Below are 17,795 nucleotides of genomic sequence, written 5' to 3'. Positions count from 1 at the left end.
GTCCAACAGGATTTCATAATCAACAAAAAACTGCTATAAATAATTTCCTGTGTGGAGCCCAGTAGGATCCCTGGAGCTATTGAAGTGATATTAGCTATATTAGTCAGGAAGCTTCAGTCATATGGAGTTGTCATGCCTACCAGGAGCCACTAGTTACAACAAGGTTCCTTCAGATAGGCGAAGGGAGCAATGACCTGTACTCCACTGTTTGGGAGTACATTCATTTCCACCATCGACCAGGGTTGGGTACCCAGAGAGGTAGGCGACCCAAAACAGACCCCAACCGGTAGAAAATTGCAACCTGAGATCGAAATAGAAGCTAAAAACTCCCATATATAGTGTATTTTTAAATTTTCTGTTTTTTTCCTGATTTTAACTTGTATAATCCAACAGAGCTCTCCTGTAGCGTCCCCACCAGTTCTTGTACAGCCAAGGGCGGCCGCTGTAGCGACATATGCAACGCGAACGAAGATGCATTCTACAATCTTTGCAGCACCAGCACCTGTTCCTGCTGCGTTCCAAGCAAGTCTTATTCCCATATAAACCAATTCATAGCAAGAGTCTAGATTACACAGCATATGAAAAGAAAGTTTAGATGACACAGTTGACGAGAAACCATGTAAACATTGAATTTAATGTAAATTTGAGTTTTAGCATGAATATATATATATATATATATATATATATATATATATATATATATATATATATATATATATATATATATATATATATATATACATATATATATATATATATATATATATATATATATATATATATATATATATATATATATATTACTATCAAACTACCAAACGAATTGTTTGGTTAATTTGCCTTTCGTTTAAATTCGGAACAAATGTAATTATTTAGTTCAGGTTATATTTAGACATACTATTCTAGGCTCGGCTTCGTTCGGTTAGACTGAGCATAATTTTCAGCAGTATTTATAATAATAATAATAATAATTCTTAGGTAAAAGTACATACATACAAAATGAGTTATAAACTGAATGTTGTATTTGATAGTCTAAAATTTACAAAAAGTTGTTTTTCAACAGTATCTAAAGATTTGTTCTCTTATCAAACCTTTGCTCTCACATCAAACGTGATCAAACTCTTTGCTCTCACATCAAACGTGATCAAACTCTTTACTCTTACATCAAACGTGATCAAACTCTTTGCTCTCACATCAAACGTGATCAAACTCTTTGCTCTCACATCAAACGTGATCAAACTCTTTGCTCTCACATCAAACGTGATCAAACTCTTTGCTCTCACATCAAACGTGATCAAACTCTTTGCTCTCACATCAAACGTGATCAAACTCTTTGCTCTCACATCAAACGTGATCAAACTCTTTGCTCTCACATCAAACGTGATCAAACTCTTTGCTCTCACATCAAACGTGATCAAACTCTTTGCTCTCACATCAAACGTGATCAAACTCTTTGCTCTCACATCAAACGTGATCAAACTCTTTGCTCTCACATCAAACGTGATCAAACTCTTTGCTCTCACATCAAACGTGATCAAACTCTTTGCTCCAAGGATTTGCTCTCTTGCCAAACCTTATAACTAATGTAAAGAAAGGCTATCATACTATATCTTAGTCTAGAGAAGATATTGGGGGCAAGGCAGGAGCCAATATGCCACTAATCCTTGTGTCAACCAACATAACTTCAATTACCTCCTTAGAGAATGTCCCTCCCAGGCGCTTCTCCAACAAGCACAGTCAGGCCATAAATGATAACTCTCCAAATCACCTCCAAAAGAGGTTAATTAGAGTTTAGTTTGAAGCACAAAACACCATTGTATATTAATAATATGGTTATCAACAGTCTTTTAGATGTTATCTTCGAAATAAAATTTCATATAAAAAAAATACTCTTGAGAATTGTTGAGTTTCAGTTAATTATCGAATAATTGGCTATGAGTTATAGTTGTTATATATGTTATCGATTTTATAACTTGCTAATTTCCGGGTAAACCAACAGAGGCTTCCTCGTGCGACGCCCAATCCCCTGCCTGCGTAGCCAAGGGCGGCCACTGCTGCTATTCGTGTACACCAGAAGAGGATCTAATCCCTAATCTCTGCACCCCTGGAAACTGTTCCTGCTGTGTTCATAGTGAGTTTTTCCGCCTTTAGTGAACTTCTAAATGGGTTCTAGAGTGTTTTCTCATCGGCCACAGGTAACTGTTTTAAGAGGACTTGTATTTGAGAAAGTCCACAGGAGCCGTGATCAGGATTCGAACCTATAAGTTCGGTACGTTGACACGGAAGATAAGATGTCACTCATGCAGCAATGCTCTCCCCCCCCCCTCTCCCCTATATTCCATGTAGGGTTCAGGTAACTAAATATATCAGACAAACAATGCAGATTTACTATCATTGTATTTGTATAGTGTAATACAAATACATTGAACTATAGTACAATGAGTACAATGAGTATGTGAGTACAGACACACAGACGAAGATATAAATTAACATTCACCGGAAAAAATAACTAATGCTCGTTAAAATCTCACATTATAACTTTTCTTCCGTTCTCTCATATCTCTCTGGCCTCGTCTCATGACAGAAACATCAGGGCCCTCGTGCAGCATCCTTACTAACGAGTGTAGAGCCTTCGGGGGCCGCTGCAGCGCCACATGCAGCACAGACGAGGATCACTACCAGGATATCTGCTCCTCTAGAGAATGCTTCTGCTGCATTAACAGTAAGTATTTCCCCCCCCCCAAGCCGTAATTCATAACCAGGGATATTCATGTAACTCCGAGAAAATATTTTTCGAGAATAGACTCTTACTTTTGTTGTTTTGTTCATATACTATTTTATTTACTAAGGTGTGTAACTAATGACCTAACAGAGCCAACGTGCCAGAGCCAGACGTATGAGTGCCGGGTCAGAGGAGGACGGTGCAGCGCCACCTGCGGCAGAGACGAGGACCCACACCTCGGCCTCTGCACCAGCAGAACCTGCTTCTGCTGTGTTAAAAGTACTGTAAGCTTTAGTATTGTTATAATTATTAGCTGTACCCGGCCACGCGTTGCTGTGGCTGAGCAACGCATGTGTGTTGCTGAGCCACAGCAACCCTACCCTGTCCCCCCCCCCCCGTCCTCCCCACCAATCCCCACTCCCCATCCCCTCGTCCTCCCCACCATTCCCCATCCACTCGTCCCCCTTTAACACTGTACATCCTTCGCTGCCCATTTGGAACGAAGTGTAAAACTAATCAGATAACTTTTCTTACAATGCTCACGTTCTTGTGTTCATTTCAAGTGCAGAATAAATGTGATTTTTTATTCTTTGATTTCAAGTAAGACTCGACAATTATTTCCATAAATACATTTCAGTTTCGCCAACTTCCTGCGAACAACAATCCGATTGTACCATGATAAAAGGCAAGTGTAAGACCCAATGTACAGCTCCAGATATCTCCTACCCTGATCTGTGTTTGGGCAACCCGTGTACCTGTTGCTCCTCCTTGGTGAAGCCCAGCAGCCCTGAGTCCTGCTCAAGGGCCGAGGGCTACTGCATTCCTTCTTCTCAACTCTGCTGGGGCGTCTTCTGGGGCTCCTGTGGCTCCAGCCAGCAACTCTGCTGCGTCGATTAGGAACAAGTAACACCGACTGAACTTGGAACATTTATGAGTCCTTTTTTCGGCCCATTTTAGGTAATGCAACTCTGAGTATTTGTCAAAGTCCCTTTGAGTGTTATCGGCATATTTATTATTTTATTTATATGTAACAATAAAGGTCCTTAGACAATCATGATCAGTTCCAATCAAGCTTGCATTACCAACAGTGTAACAACTGCTTCTACGTTCTGAATATAACATTTGATATCATAATCTGTAACAATGTCAACTGTTTTAAATGTTTCTTAATACGCTACTGTTATCTAGCGAATTATTAAAGGTTTGATAACGGCTGAATAATAAGTTCCATACAATCGTTTAGGGCCAATGAAGATACTCCACATTGGCATAGGGACTTGTCTGTCATAAATATTTATACCTGTTTCCAAGCTTCTTTATTTATACTTTCTCATGTTTATCTATTTATCTGTTTTGGATTATTATTATTGATCAATCTTTAATCATTGATATGGAACATTGTGTCTGATCTTTAAACGAATTGGATAATATATATATATATATATATATATATTATATAGGGACCCATATACAGGTATATCTTTCTGAATGTATGAACACTTATTATATTTTATGCTTTTTTAAAGCCTGCTATAAAATGCTTTTACATTTCATATTGTGGGCTGTTAATGTTTTAGCCTTATATATATAATCTGTTTTAATGAAGATACAAAATTATATAATACAATTATTATTGAGAGAGCAATAAAAAAAAATCCTAATTTACAAATTTATTTACCTTAAAATCGTTTGCCACAAATAAGATTTTATATTTGGTTTCAACCAATTTGTTACACGTTTATATTTTCAGAAATTTTTCATTATATGTAATTTTTCATATTTATTTCATAAAGTTCTGTAAACTTTACAGAACTTTATGAACACTCAATAGGAGGGGTTACTCGGCGGTGCCCGGGGACTGTCTGACTTTACCCTTCTCTCCCACCTATTCCACCCCCACTTCTTTTTCCTCTCCCCACGTCCCCCATCCCATTTTCCCTCCCTCCCTTTCACCCCTTCCCCCAACTCCGTCTACCCTCTCATCTCCCCATTCTTCCCTTTTTCATCCTCACCCCATCATTATACCCTCACCTTTCTAACCTATTTTTAACCTAACCCTTTCCCCTACTCAAACCCCCTCGCTGGAAACATGGGTGAGGCAGCACCCAGGCGTCTGAACTCCGTCTTTGGACAGAGAGAAAAACAGACGTTCTCTTCTAGATATTTAAATCAGTTTAAAAAAGGAGAGATGGCAGGAATAGCAAATATTTGTACGAATCTGCTGCCTGTTTGAAGTGTTATGAGTGTTAGTTCGAGGATCATTTAATCATATACAAATATTTTAGAGAAAACTGGGTGAATGAAATGCCAAACACCCGCGAACAGCTGGGAATAGTTTGGTACTCGAATAGTAGTACCGTTACCTTGAAGACATGGAGCTGGGAATTAACCACCAGTTAACGCAGCTAACCCCCCCCCCCCCCCCCCGAAGTAATCGAAGCCTGGCCTGGTCACTAAGGGAGGAGTTAGTCTGCTTCCACTTCCCGAGTGATATGGTACTGGCTCACACACAGAACTATTGTTAGCTTGTTTCGTCAGCAGAAAGTGGTGGATCCGTCTTGCTAACACCTACATCGTCTATTCTTCCCCACAGTCCTATATGATGGAGGTTAGTGTGTTGTAGATCACTGGGTATAGATTTTGTCAGCAAAGACAGTAAACTCAGGAGAAATATAAACTACGCAACTAATTATGTAAACACCGATGACGAGCTGCGCCAAGTGATCAACATTGTAAAATAATTTGTACACAGCGTGTATTAGAGGGAGGGAGGGTACGTATGTATTAAATACTTTGGTGGCGGTTTTAGCATGAATATATAATGACATCCCCTCGAAAGTCTTTAAGTTAAGGCGCCAATAATCGCCGAGATGGAAGTTGTAACGACGATATCTCAAGCATACACTCTAATAGCTTTATCAAGGCCCAGCTAAATTGTAGAAGTGTGTTGCACACGACGAAGTTCAGGCTGGGTGTCGTCAGTGCTCTATGGTCATTGTGGGTCATCCATTAGAGGTCACGCTGTCGTTCAGACTCAAATATAATTGTTGAGGCAACTCCCGGAGGAGTGATTCGAATAATATTTATACGAAATCACAGACAAACTACTAAATTTTATCTGAATGCTCTTTATTTCCTTCTCCAAGGCTATGGGTCTCCACAATTGCACTTTGTGTTATAAGGAAATGAACATGCTTAGTGACACAGAGTAATTTATCTTAGTTTACTAGCAATAAACAAGCATTTCTATACACGTGATAAATCTATGTAGGTGTGTGTATATGGAAGGGGGCAAGGGGGAACTGACTTTAAATATTAACCAAGGTCTCTAATGGTGGTGAGGACGTGGTGAAGAAGTGGATCCAGTTCCACTCCCTCCAGGCGCTCGTCCAGCTGCTTGAAATCCAGTTGCTCGACCAGATCTCGCGGCTCGACCATCACGTCCGGGGCAGCCAGCAACTCTGGTCAAGGAACGACACAGACAAAAACAGTAGATAATGGAAAACACTGGAATTATATGACCTGTGAGCGGGAGTGGTAGTAACGGTTGCGTGGGCAGAGGGACAATATTTTATGCAACATTATCATGAGAAATTAGTGGCCATCGTAGCAAGGGTTAAGTGAACTACCATGGCGTACAGTCATGATTGAGAGTGATTACAAATGCAATGTATTAAGAAAAATAACGACTTACAAATGCCAACGTATTTAGACATTGAACTGGATAGTTTAGGTTGGTTACGAGCGTTCATACTTTTCTAGTTAGGTTACAATCCGTGGTTCTACGGAGTAGAAAATGAAGAGCTTAAGCAAATGAAGAGCTTAAGCAAACGAAGAGCTTAAGCAAATGAAGAGCTTAAGCAAATGAAGAGCTTAAGCAAATGAAGAGCTTAAGCAAATGAAGAGCTTAAGCAAATGAAGAGCTTAAGCAAATGAAGAGCTTAAGTAAATGAAGAGGAGTAGCAAATGAAAAGCCAGTGTGACCTGCACTATCACACTCTATCGTGTAGATACTCTACATGATAAAGAAAACAACCCATGTTAATGACAGAGTATATGTGACGTAGAAGACACTCACCATAGCAGAAGAGTCTCTCCGCGAACGCAGAGACGAGGATAAATATTTCCCTGTCGAGAGCGATGTCTGGAAGAGGCACTAGTCCTGTGAGTCTCCCCAGCTGCGCCTCCGTCAGGGTCCCTCCCAGGGCATCGCCAAGGGCAGCTCCGAAGTCAGCCACCAGCATCCTCTCCACTCTGATGCTCTAAGACAAAGCCAAACGGGTTTCAATCCATGTTAATCAAGATGTCTCTCAAAGTCTTGACTCTATTCACGGTTACTTGAAGAATCTCACGATCAATCCTCGCAAGAATAAATTAGTAGTTAAATAAAATAATTTTCAGCTATAATGGTCCTCAAATCTCTTGACCTTTGACCTTGTTTCTTTAAATTGGCGACAATAATTGTTGATAATTTTATAAATTATCATTTATGAAATGATTTGATAAGTCACTTGATAATTTGTAAACCTATAACCTAAATCTGAAGATAATATGTATTGTAAGATTTATTCGTAAAAATCGACCAATACTTTACAGAAAATATGGTTTCTCATTCCTGTCACAAAGAGAATTAAGATCTTCAATAATATGGAACAAAATATAAAGAAATCGTTTCTTATATTAAATAAATTTAGCTGAAAGAATTTAGGTATAACGAACAAATGGATCAAACACCATTGTGTCAAAATATATATAAACAATATTTCTTTTGGTCGAAGTTGTCGTCTGAGGGTTCCGAACCTGTCATTTGAAGGCTCCAAAATGATGGAATAACAAATTGTAAACATTAGTATTTGTTCTTCTGGTGAAGAGCTCCGACTTCGGTATCTTTCCTATCAGCTGAGTCGATCAAAACATTACGTATGGCGTTAAAAAGACGTCATTCGTTTAGTCAGTGTTTGTCAACAAAAGACGCAAGTTTTATTCATAATTAATCTTCATTAATCACAATGTTTCAATTAATATTAATATGTTATCTTGTATGATAGAGGGAAATGTGTTATACTTACTACTCGATCCTTTAAACTATTTCAAATAAAAACAAAGTTTAGTATTTTATGAAATAAAGTCATTTGCCATTGGCTGACACAATTAGCGTCCTTCATTTGAGACGTGCAGCCTGATTGGCTCAGGGAAATCTCGTGGACGCTGAAAACTCAAACACCGTGAGAAATAAATCCAAACTATCATTAATCAAACTCTCGACCATCCTAAGTAGTAAAACCATATAGAGAATGAGTGTATATATATTTCAGGACAAATGGGGAGAACCTTTGACAAGCCACAGGCTTCCTGTCCTCGTCGAGACCACTAGAGATATAGTGGCTCTCTGGTAAATTCAGGTAAAAAAAGGAAGCGTGGACGGGAGAATATATGTTAAGGATAGTGTGTGAAGGAGGGAATATGTAAGATGAGGGAAAGACGGTGGATAAAGGCATATGCCATATGGGGGATGGTGGGTAAGGACATGTGGTGGACGGCGTGGATAGGGACGGGGCGTGGATAGGGACGGGGCGTGGATAGGGACGGGGCGTGGATGGGGACGGGGCGTGGATAGGGACGGGGCGTGGAAAGGGACGGGGCGTGGATAGGGACGGGGCGTGGATAGGGACGGGGCGTGGATAGGGACGGGGCGAGGCCACAGGCTCACCTCCAGGTCTCGATGTCTGGAGAACACCATGGAGTAGAGCTGGCGACGGGACGTCCTCAGACGCATGTACTTCTTCAGGTAGTCTATAGGACGCAGATCTGCCGGACGACACCTCTTGTCACACCTCTCACTCTCAACACATCTTCTGAAGCATTTTAATCTACAAAGAATGTATTTATATATACTAGGAAGGGGGGATGTGCGGCGTTGCTCGGATCTGTCCCCCATCTGTCTGTATCTATCCATCTATGTATGCATATATCTACCTAATTATCTATCCATTCATCTCTCCATCTATCCACTGATCCCCTTTCATCTCATCTACCCTGCATCTTGTATATTCATTGCATACACTCTCATCACCTTAGCCATCTTCACTAGTCACTATCATCATCACTGATATTATCTTCCCTGCTCACTATTTTCCTTAATTACTTTCCAATTACAAGCGAAAGTTTGTGGTAAACTCTACGGAAATCACATCCCCTATTTAATTTCAGATTACATAAAAATCGCACGGGGGTGCGGTGGGGATGAACAGATATATTTTTTAAAACATTTAATTTAGGCCTATGTTCGTCCCTTGCTCCAGACCATTCCCCTTGCAAATTTGGGTGAGGCTAACCCCAAGCCTCTGGTCTCCATCTTCGAACAGACATGCTTATACAATAGATAAATGTTGTCAATGCTTACCAAGGAGTCTCGTGATTTGAACTGGGAGAGTGAAAACGGCAGCGCGATGTGACGGACTACGGGGGAGACTAAACCAAAACACTTCTGCTTCAGTGAGTGTCGCACCCCCAGGTCCCCCACCCAGTGTCTCCTTAAGTCGTACCAACTCTGAACCGTCCTCGGGAGGATTGCTGGCTCCCAAGAATTGCTATAGAATTCAAAATAGGTTTTATTATTTATTATTAATAATATATTATAATTATTGTTAATATCATAAGTATTATTATTGTCATTATTGAGTCTTAATTTTCATTAAAATTGTCATTGCACAATGATATCACATTACCGTGTTGTACCAATGAGAAAGAAATCAGTACGAGCCATGAAGGGGATTCGAACCAGCACACATCCTCCTCATAGCTCCTACTCATTTTCTCATTACTGTAATTATTAATAATACTATCAACATGTCATCGAAAACAATTATCAAGAGATACACACCGGGAGAGGTACCCCATTTTCTGATGTATATACTTCGAGAGTGTCCTTAAGTTCCGAACTATATTAAGATGTAAGATATAACTGTTAGTCGCTCAGTAAGCTAGTATCACGGACTTAATAAGCTTCGGGAAGGTGATAGACCTTAAGCACCGTACCACAGCAAACCAAGAAGTGCTGTTTAACAAGAGCTAATAACAGAAAATTACCAAGCTGAGCTCTAAAATGTATATATTGGTGATCTTAGTGTCACTAAGACAATTAAGAGTATATATAGTATTTGAGAAACTGTGATGTCGTTCTTTAGGCACTAATGCCCATGCAGGAATGACCTTCGACCTCACAAGGATTATCTTAAAAAAATCATGTTTTTTTCAGCTTATAAACATGAAATAAAAAATATATATTTTGCTATATAGTCGTAATGGTTTGGCGCTTTCTCCTGATAGTTCGCTTCCCTTCTTAAGCAACGAACAACCATCAGTGGTAGTTTTGTTTACGAACGAAACGTCATCTTTAATGACGTTTCGTTTCAACTAGTAGTGTACCTCATTCTCAGAAGTTCAAGTTCAGTTAATCCAACTTGAACAAAAAATCTGTTTGGAAAATGCTGGGCTAAATTTGGAGAGAAAATTTTATGAGGCGAGAGACAGGTAAAAGTAAAGTGCATAATCTCATTAAGCGGAAAGGAAGGAATCGTGCGAGAAAATTCAACGGTTTTGGAGTTGTATAATTTAGACATTTGTGGTGTTTTGTAAGGTGAAACTTAAGCATTCTGTAAGGTGGGACTGTAGTGCTCTGTAAAGTGTCTGTAGAGCTCTGTAATATGAGACTGTAGTGCTCTGTAATATGAGACTGTAGTGCTCTGTAATATGAGACTGTAGTGCTCTGTAAGATGAGACTGTAGTGCTCTGTAATATGAGACTGTAGAGCTCTGTAATATGAGACTGTAGTGCTCTGTAATATGAGACTGTAGAGCTCTGTAATATGAGACTGTAGTACTCTGTAATATGAGACTGTAGTGCTCTGTAATATGAGACTGTAGAGCTCTGTAATATGAGACTGTAGTGCTCTGTAATATGAGACTGTAGAGCTCTGTAATATGAGACTGTAGTGCTCTGTAATATGAGACTGTAGTGCTCTGTAAGATGAGTTCTTAGCGTTCTGTAAGGTGAGACTGTAGATAAATTTGTGTAAGGCTGTATTGTAAATATACCTCTTAGTTTGAAGGAAAAATCTGCTTTATTGTCATATATTCCGGTCTTACAGTTTGGCTTTTTACTGAAAAGCCAATATATAGGGAGGAGACACGCCATTTGTGTACCTTAGAGCCACATGGGTGTGAAAAAAGGAATTTTGACCCGTATCAGAAAAAAAAGCTTATTACCACACCTTTAAATGTACACAAATACCTTAGGGTCGTAGGACAGTGGGTCGTGAAGTCTGCGATGAGACGAAGACGACTTTGAGGATCTTGCTGACGTGGGTTTAGACGAATGTGAGCTCCCTGACCTCCGTGACGACCCCACTCGACTGTCGCCTACCGTAGATACCTCGTAAAAGAACTCGGAATTACCCAGATTATCCCTTTCGTAACTGGCAGATCTCATTCCGGAAATACTACTAATTCCACATCAATTCGTAACAACAAAACTAATATTGCTATGTTTTACAGGCTGTTCACACGACTACCTTTTTTTTTAAGTTAATTGAACTTGAAAATCCTTTCAAAAACCTACTGCTGTCTGGCCTGGATCGTCAAGGCCTCCTTCCTCTCCTCTCTTCTTGCCGCCCCGACGTGGGCGGCGTTTGGGTGGCTGCTTGTCCCCGCCCAGCCCAGAATCTTCGCTGTCCTGTGGGCGGCAGTCAACAGATGAGCAACACTCTTGTACTCTCTCTCATTAGTCAGCAACTCAGCTGACTAATGAGAGAAGAACAGACAATGACACCAAACAAAATTACGTTAAACGGGAAATAGTGAGATAAAAAAATGTAGATTTCATTTATTAATGCTAATCATCTGGTATTTTTACATTAATCATGTATTAATTACATATTAATCGTTCGTTAAACAGTAATATGCTGCAGTGACTACAAGCAGACCTGTAGTGTGTGTTCTAATCCTTCTTGTAACGGTGTTCGGATGTGCGAAATAATTACCAAATTCAAAATCTCAATTAAATATTTATAAAAAGTATTAAAACTACAGAAAATACAGAAAGTGTTGGAAGTTAGTAAGAAATCATTGAACTACAACTCAAACGAAATTACAAGACAACATTTTTTGCGACGTAATGTTTCAAATTAAATCTAAATATATTTGTGCAAATTTAAGAAATATAACCAAATATTTCGATATCAGAGAGGAACCCCTTTAACTACCGAAGAGATGAAGTGAACACACATACCAGGGAATGAAGTGAGGCGTTATCATGTCAAGAGCACTCTGCAAGTAGGTACCAGGGAATGAAGTGAGGCGTTATCATGTCAAGAGCACTCTGCAAGTAGGTACCAGGGAATGAAGTGAGGCGTTATTATGTCAAGAGCACTCTGCAAGTAGGTACCAGGGAATGAAGTGAGGCGTTATCATGTCAAGAGCACTCTGCAAGTAGGTACCAGGGAATGAAGTGAGGCGTTATCATGTCAAGAGCACTCTGCAAGTAGGTACCAGGGAATGAAGTGAGGCGTTATCATGTCAAGAGCACTCTGCAAGTAGGTACCAGGGAATGAAGTGAGGCGTTATCATGTCAAGAGCACTCTGCAAGTAGGTACCAGGGAATGAAGTGAGGCGTTATCATGTCAAGAGCACTCTGCAAGTAGGTACCAGGGAATGAAGTGAGGCGTTATCATGTCAAGAGCACTCTGCAAGTAGGTACCAGGGAATGAAGTGAGGCGTTATCATGTCAAGAGCACTCTGCAAGTAGGTACCAGGGAATGAAGTGAGGCGTTATCATGTCAAGAGCACTCTGCAAGCCCGCCTTAGTCTCATTTTACAGTACTGAGAGACAACTGTCTGCCCATTAAGCGCCTGGACTCTCAGCTAACCGAAGAGTATAACGGGGCAAGAGTGCTCAGTCCCATCGACTGGGCACCTCTTCACTTTACCTCAACCCACATGGTATATGTACTGTCAAACCTGTTATTTTGTATTCGTTTTCCTCTGCCTCCGAAGATGTTGAAGAGAGTTTTAGTGCAACATGTCTTTTTGAGGCACGCGTCAGGCCTTATAAAATTATAAAATGAGATTTGGAGAGTTAAGTTTTCAACTTCCTTCCCAAGTGGAGAACACATAAGAAAAATAGAGAAGAGCTAACTTTTCGGTCATATTCAATATCACACACACACCACACGCGCGCACACACACACACACACACACACACACACACACACACACACACACACACACACACACACACACACACGCGCACACACACACACGAGACCTGTGTCATTGAAGGGAATATATCTTCAAGAGCCTCAGACCAAGACGACTTGAGAGGAGGGAGGAGGTCGTAGTAGTTCCTCTCAGCCAACATGAAGGCAGAGGCAGCAGAGACGAACTTGGAGGGTCCGTCTCTCCTGGCCACCGGCGGCAGCTCAGTAGACGGGGCAGCGTTCTCGGAGACGTTCGTGAGGTCCGTCTCTCTCGTACTCTCCCCCTCTGAGAAATCTTTTAGACTTTGCATGGCTGCTTTCAGCTTTCTTTTATTTTTAGGGGTCGAGACCGCCTGGGAGGGCCCTTTGGTCGGCTTATCTTCTGGGTTTGTGGAGACGGTCTTAAGGCGAGACGTGACCTCATACCAGAAAGCTGTGTTGCGACTTAGGGACACCAGAAGTTCTTCTTTGAATCTTCTTCTCTTCTCGTCAATTTTTTGAGAACCTGATTTTTTCTTTCTTTTATTTTTTCTGCCTTTCAGAGAGTCTTCGGTCGAGCCTTTTCTCTGTTTCTTCTTCGGAATTTGTAGTTTCAACAACTCTGCCATGATGTCACTTCCTAAAAAATCAGCCTTTTCCAGCTCATTATTGTATAGGTTATCTACTTGTTGGGACTTTTTGGTGAGTCTCTTGCTGCTGCTCTTCCTTTTATGGCGCTTGGCTTTGGTAGTGTCTCGACGCATTTCATCATCGTCAGAGTTTTCCTCTGAAGATTCATAAGCTTTTAGCTGTCCTTTCTTTCTGAGAAATTCCATGAATTTCCAGCGAGATCGCGCCTCTGTAAGGGGCGAACACTGGACGCTACTGTGATGGGCGTCGCTTGTTGAGGCTGTGTACTGGGAGCACTCTGCCAAGGGTATCCTGGAGGCACCGTCAGCCGCATCACGCAGGTGGTGGGGCATCTTGAGTGTGCCCATCTTGAGTGTGTCACACGGGTCGATCGTCGCTGATCGACTCGTGTGACCGTCTTCACCTGCATTATCCAAAGATACTGAAGGTCTCCTGTTGAGCAACTGTAAGCGCTCGGTGGGTGATGTATGGGTCTGGTAGAGACGAGTTCTGTTTTGGTCAGAATGGTGAAAATCTCTCAACTCGACAGAGTCAAAAACCACAGCCGATTTCGTATCTGTGTCAGCAACCGTTGGCTGGTCAGGGTAAATATTGTTTCGTTGTTTGGTAAAAGTGGTGTTACTCTTGTTATGAAACAAATGTGATTGAATAGCGCATGTATTGCTACCATCACCAGTATCATCTGCGCTTGATAAATTCAGGTCGACGCTGCCGAGTTGTCTTGGAGCGTCATGATCTCTAACCGGAACTGTTCTCCTGTTAGTAAGCTTGGCTGTAAGAGGCCTTGGGTGGATTACCAGCTTTTGGGCCAAGATTTCGAAACTAAACAAGGACTGGTGATGCAGACAGCGACCAACACACTTACGGGAAGTAGCTTGGCCTGGCCACAAGGTACCCTTCGTGCAGCGTCTTGGCAGACCTGGGAAGTGCCAAGACGTTACCTCGTCTGTCTTACTCTCCTCGCATCTCTCCGACGCCCACTCAGCACTCAACACCTGCTCTTGATTTTTGTTCATTTTCAGAATAGAAGGCAGCTTAAAAGAGTGGGGCTCTCCAGTCCTATCTTTTTCATATTCTTCATATTCCCGGTCAAGATTCTCAGTACTAGCAACCTGCTTTTTGGTTTTGCTAATTTCTCCTTCTTCTTGCTTTTTAATAAGCACTATTCTCCATTCCTTGAGAGGCATTGGTTGAAAGTGGTCGCCAGCGGTGGCATGTGACACAAGTCTTTCACTAGCCTTGTCATGTCTATCTCCTGACTTAGACCCCTTCCACAGGGTCTTCTTAAGACCCTTTGTCTCCTTTCTTATACCTTTGTAACTTTCTGGATGGCTTGACTTTATAAAATTTGCCAAAGCTTCAATATTTACCAAGCTCCTTGTGTCGCACAAGACAGCGTCTCGGTAATGTTGCCTACCTAGCATGCCGAGTCTGCCGGAGTGTCTGTTTGGTGGAAGAATGAGGCTGTGGTACCTGCCACTTGAGCCGTGTCTTCTAGATTCCCGCTTCCTCAAGCTGGCGGTGATAAGTGCAGATCTACGGCAGTAGATGAGAAGACCAGGGCGCCTCACCACCTGTCGAACCTTGCTGGGGTCAAGACAGGAGTGGGTCGAGTACCTGATCACCTGGCGACCGATCTTTTGTAGACTCAATATAACACGCCCATTGGACCCTTTCCTCTTTCTCCCGCGGGACCTACGAATCGTTTTATTCTTGAAATTCTTTTGTTTATTTACGTAGATGCCTTCACTCAAACTGGCTGTTTTGGCTCTTTGTCCCTTAAATGTTGATGCATCTTTACAGCAGCTTGTAGCTGCTCGTTCCCTTGATGTAAAAAGATGAATATCATTGCTCAGTCTCCAGCTCTTGGGCCCGTCACAACCGTACACACGCCGTGTCACTTCACCAGTATCACATAGATCTCGATCCATGCTTCTACCACGACGTGTCACACGAGTATTTATCTCCATTATAATAAATAAAACCAATTGTTATTATTCCCAGGGCGCCAGAAGCATGGCTCCTCTCCCTCGCCACTACACCTCTGTACTGATAGAAAATCGCTTGATCACACGACCATAAGTGAGAGGTTCCATATATGGGTGCAAGGTGCTGCTACTATCCCGGCTTCCGTACTGGTCGAGGCAGGTCGGGACATTCACAACCTTTATTGTAGAGCTGAATGTTATCTTTCTTCAGAGCAAAGCAATGTAACAGGAGCCGAAGTGAGTGTGAGAAGTGATGATAGTTTACTGAAGGGAGGGTTATGGCAGCCGTCAGGCAGGGGTGGGTTTGTTGACATAAGTTATTACGGGGTTATTGGGCGTCACAGCTCCGCCACCCCTCCGTCCTGGGGGCGGGGGGAAGTCTCCAGTATATGCCATTAAATGCTCAAACAATTTGGAATGTATGTTCGAGGGGGCGCCTGAAGGTCATAAGTCACTGTATTAGACAACCGTGGGTCAGGGGTCACTCTCTGGGTGTGGGGTCAGGGGTCACTCCCTGGGTGTGTCAGGGGTCACCCCCTGGGTGTGGGTCAATACTTTATTAAAATATCATTTACGGTATTCCCAATGCTTATTCTATGCAATAATTATCATAGAATTACTTCTGGACAATTAATAAAAACAAATACTAATAGTAGCAGTTTGTTTAGTTTATGCATGAAAGAAACTTTATTAGTCCATTTTCTTCAATCATAACCATTTTCTGTTACAAATTTACCAGGGGTAACTTGATAGATTGTTGTAAATACTTATGTACATTGCAATAGGCAAGCGACGACTGAAAGGAAGAATTCAGGAGCGCACGTACGCATCCCCCCCCCTCCTCCTCACACACATCCTCACACACTCTCTCTCTCATCTGAACTGTAAGACAACCATCACAATCAGATAACACACTTTAACTATTTGGTATCTACATTCCTCAACTGTTACATATCAACACACTTGAAAAATCAGATATCAACACCCCTGAACTATTACATATCAACTCACTTGAGCTTTCAGTTTATTCCTGGGGCCTTTCACACTGGCTTTTCTGTCCTGTTGTCTCTGTTGCTCGCGTTGGGTCTGCTGTTGCTGCTGCTGTTGCTGCTGCTTCTGCTGCTGCTGACCCTTGGCCACCAGATCCAGCTGCTTGGAGAGTTTGGTGGTAAAATCGGCCTCAAATCTTCCCTGTTTCCTGCTGCCAGCAACGCGACCTGTATTGGACGACTCGTGTGAATTACCCAGATGGGAATCTTCCTTATACTGCAAAATGTTGATATGTTAATTTTTTGTGATCTATCTTGAGGTTATCTTGAGATGATTTCGGGGCTTTAGTGTCCCCGCGGCCCGGTCCTCGACCAGGCCTCCACCCCCAGGAAGCAGCCCGTGACAGCTGACTAACTCCCAGGTACCTATTTACTGCTAGGTAACAGGGGCATTCAGGGTGAAAGAAACTTTGCCCATTTGTTTCTGCCTCGTGCGGGAATCGAACCCGCGCCACAGAATTACGGGTCCTGCGCGCTATACACCAGGCTACCAGGCCCCCTGTGATGGGAACATCCAAAGTTTAAATTATTGATTTTTTAAACGTTTTTATATATTTTTTGTCGAGCCTAACAAGATTGGTTCAGTTCAAGTTTTCTTGAATTAGTATTTTATATTTTTTCGTGTATAAAATATTATTATATATTGGCATACGGTGCATATTTAAGTATTGGTTAGGTTAGGTAAGGTTAGGTTAGGTTAGGTTAGGTAAGGTTAGGTTAGGTTAGGTTAGGTAAGGTTAGGTTAGGTTAGGTTAGGTTAGGTAAGGTTAGGTTAGGTTAGGTTAGGTAAGGTTAGGTTAGGTTAGGTTAAGTTAGGTTAGGTTAGGTTAGGTAAGGTTAGGTTAGGTTAGGTAAGGTTAGGTTAGGTAAGGTTAGGTTAGGTAAGGTTAGGTTAGGTTAGGTTAGGTTAGGTAAGGTTAGGTAAGGTTAGGTTAGGTTAGGTTAGGTTAGGTAAGGTTAGGTTAGGTTAGGTTAGGTAAGGTTAGGTTAGGTAAGGTTAGGTTAGGTAAGGTTAGGTTAGGTTAGGTTAGGTTAGGTTAGGTTAGGTAAGGTTAGGTTAGGTAAGGTTAGGTTAGGTAAGGTTAGGTTAGGTTAGGTTAGGTAAGGTTAGGTTAGGTTAGGTTAGGTTAGGTTAGGTAAGGTTAGGTTAG

General features: G+C 41.6%; 2 protein-coding genes and 1 long non-coding RNA gene across 3 annotated transcripts in view; 2 read left to right on the top strand and 1 right to left on the bottom strand.

The window, feature by feature from the left end:
• LOC123756168 (extracellular matrix protein A-like) overlaps positions 1–1,584 on the top strand; it is a 34,219-nt gene extending 32,635 nt beyond the window's left edge. Inside the window, exons 30-31 of the mRNA XM_045739250.2 lie at positions 394–522; positions 1,064–1,584. Coding sequence (XP_045595206.2) covers positions 394–522; positions 1,064–1,584 — 650 coding nt within the window. The remainder of the gene's footprint in view (positions 1–393; positions 523–1,063) is intronic.
• A 415-nt stretch (positions 1,585–1,999) lies between these two features.
• Positions 2,000–4,216, top strand: LOC123756176 (uncharacterized). Its single transcript, XR_011222898.1, has 4 exons — positions 2,000–2,131; positions 2,585–2,722; positions 2,873–3,001; positions 3,360–4,216. It is a non-coding gene; the product is annotated as an uncharacterized lncRNA (long non-coding RNA).
• Positions 4,217–5,856: 1,640 nt separating this feature from the next.
• Positions 5,857–17,795, bottom strand: part of LOC123754964 (uncharacterized) — a 35,539-nt gene continuing 23,600 nt past the window's right edge. Inside the window, exons 6-12 of the mRNA XM_045737322.2 lie at positions 16,607–16,812; positions 11,342–11,455; positions 11,015–11,155; positions 9,126–9,312; positions 8,433–8,530; positions 6,801–6,984; positions 5,857–6,183 (exon numbers count right to left, since the gene is read on the bottom strand). Of these exons, the coding sequence (XP_045593278.1) occupies positions 6,038–6,183; positions 6,801–6,984; positions 8,433–8,530; positions 9,126–9,312; positions 11,015–11,155; positions 11,342–11,455; positions 16,607–16,812 (1,076 nt within the window). The 3' untranslated portion in view covers positions 5,857–6,037. The remainder of the gene's footprint in view (positions 6,184–6,800; positions 6,985–8,432; positions 8,531–9,125; positions 9,313–11,014; positions 11,156–11,341; positions 11,456–16,606; positions 16,813–17,795) is intronic.

Source organism: Procambarus clarkii, chromosome 55 (genome assembly GCF_040958095.1).
Source record: "Procambarus clarkii isolate CNS0578487 chromosome 55, FALCON_Pclarkii_2.0, whole genome shotgun sequence".
Classification (NCBI taxonomy): Eukaryota; Metazoa; Arthropoda; class Malacostraca; order Decapoda; family Cambaridae; genus Procambarus; species Procambarus clarkii.
This window is presented reverse-complemented; position numbering and strand designations above follow the sequence as displayed.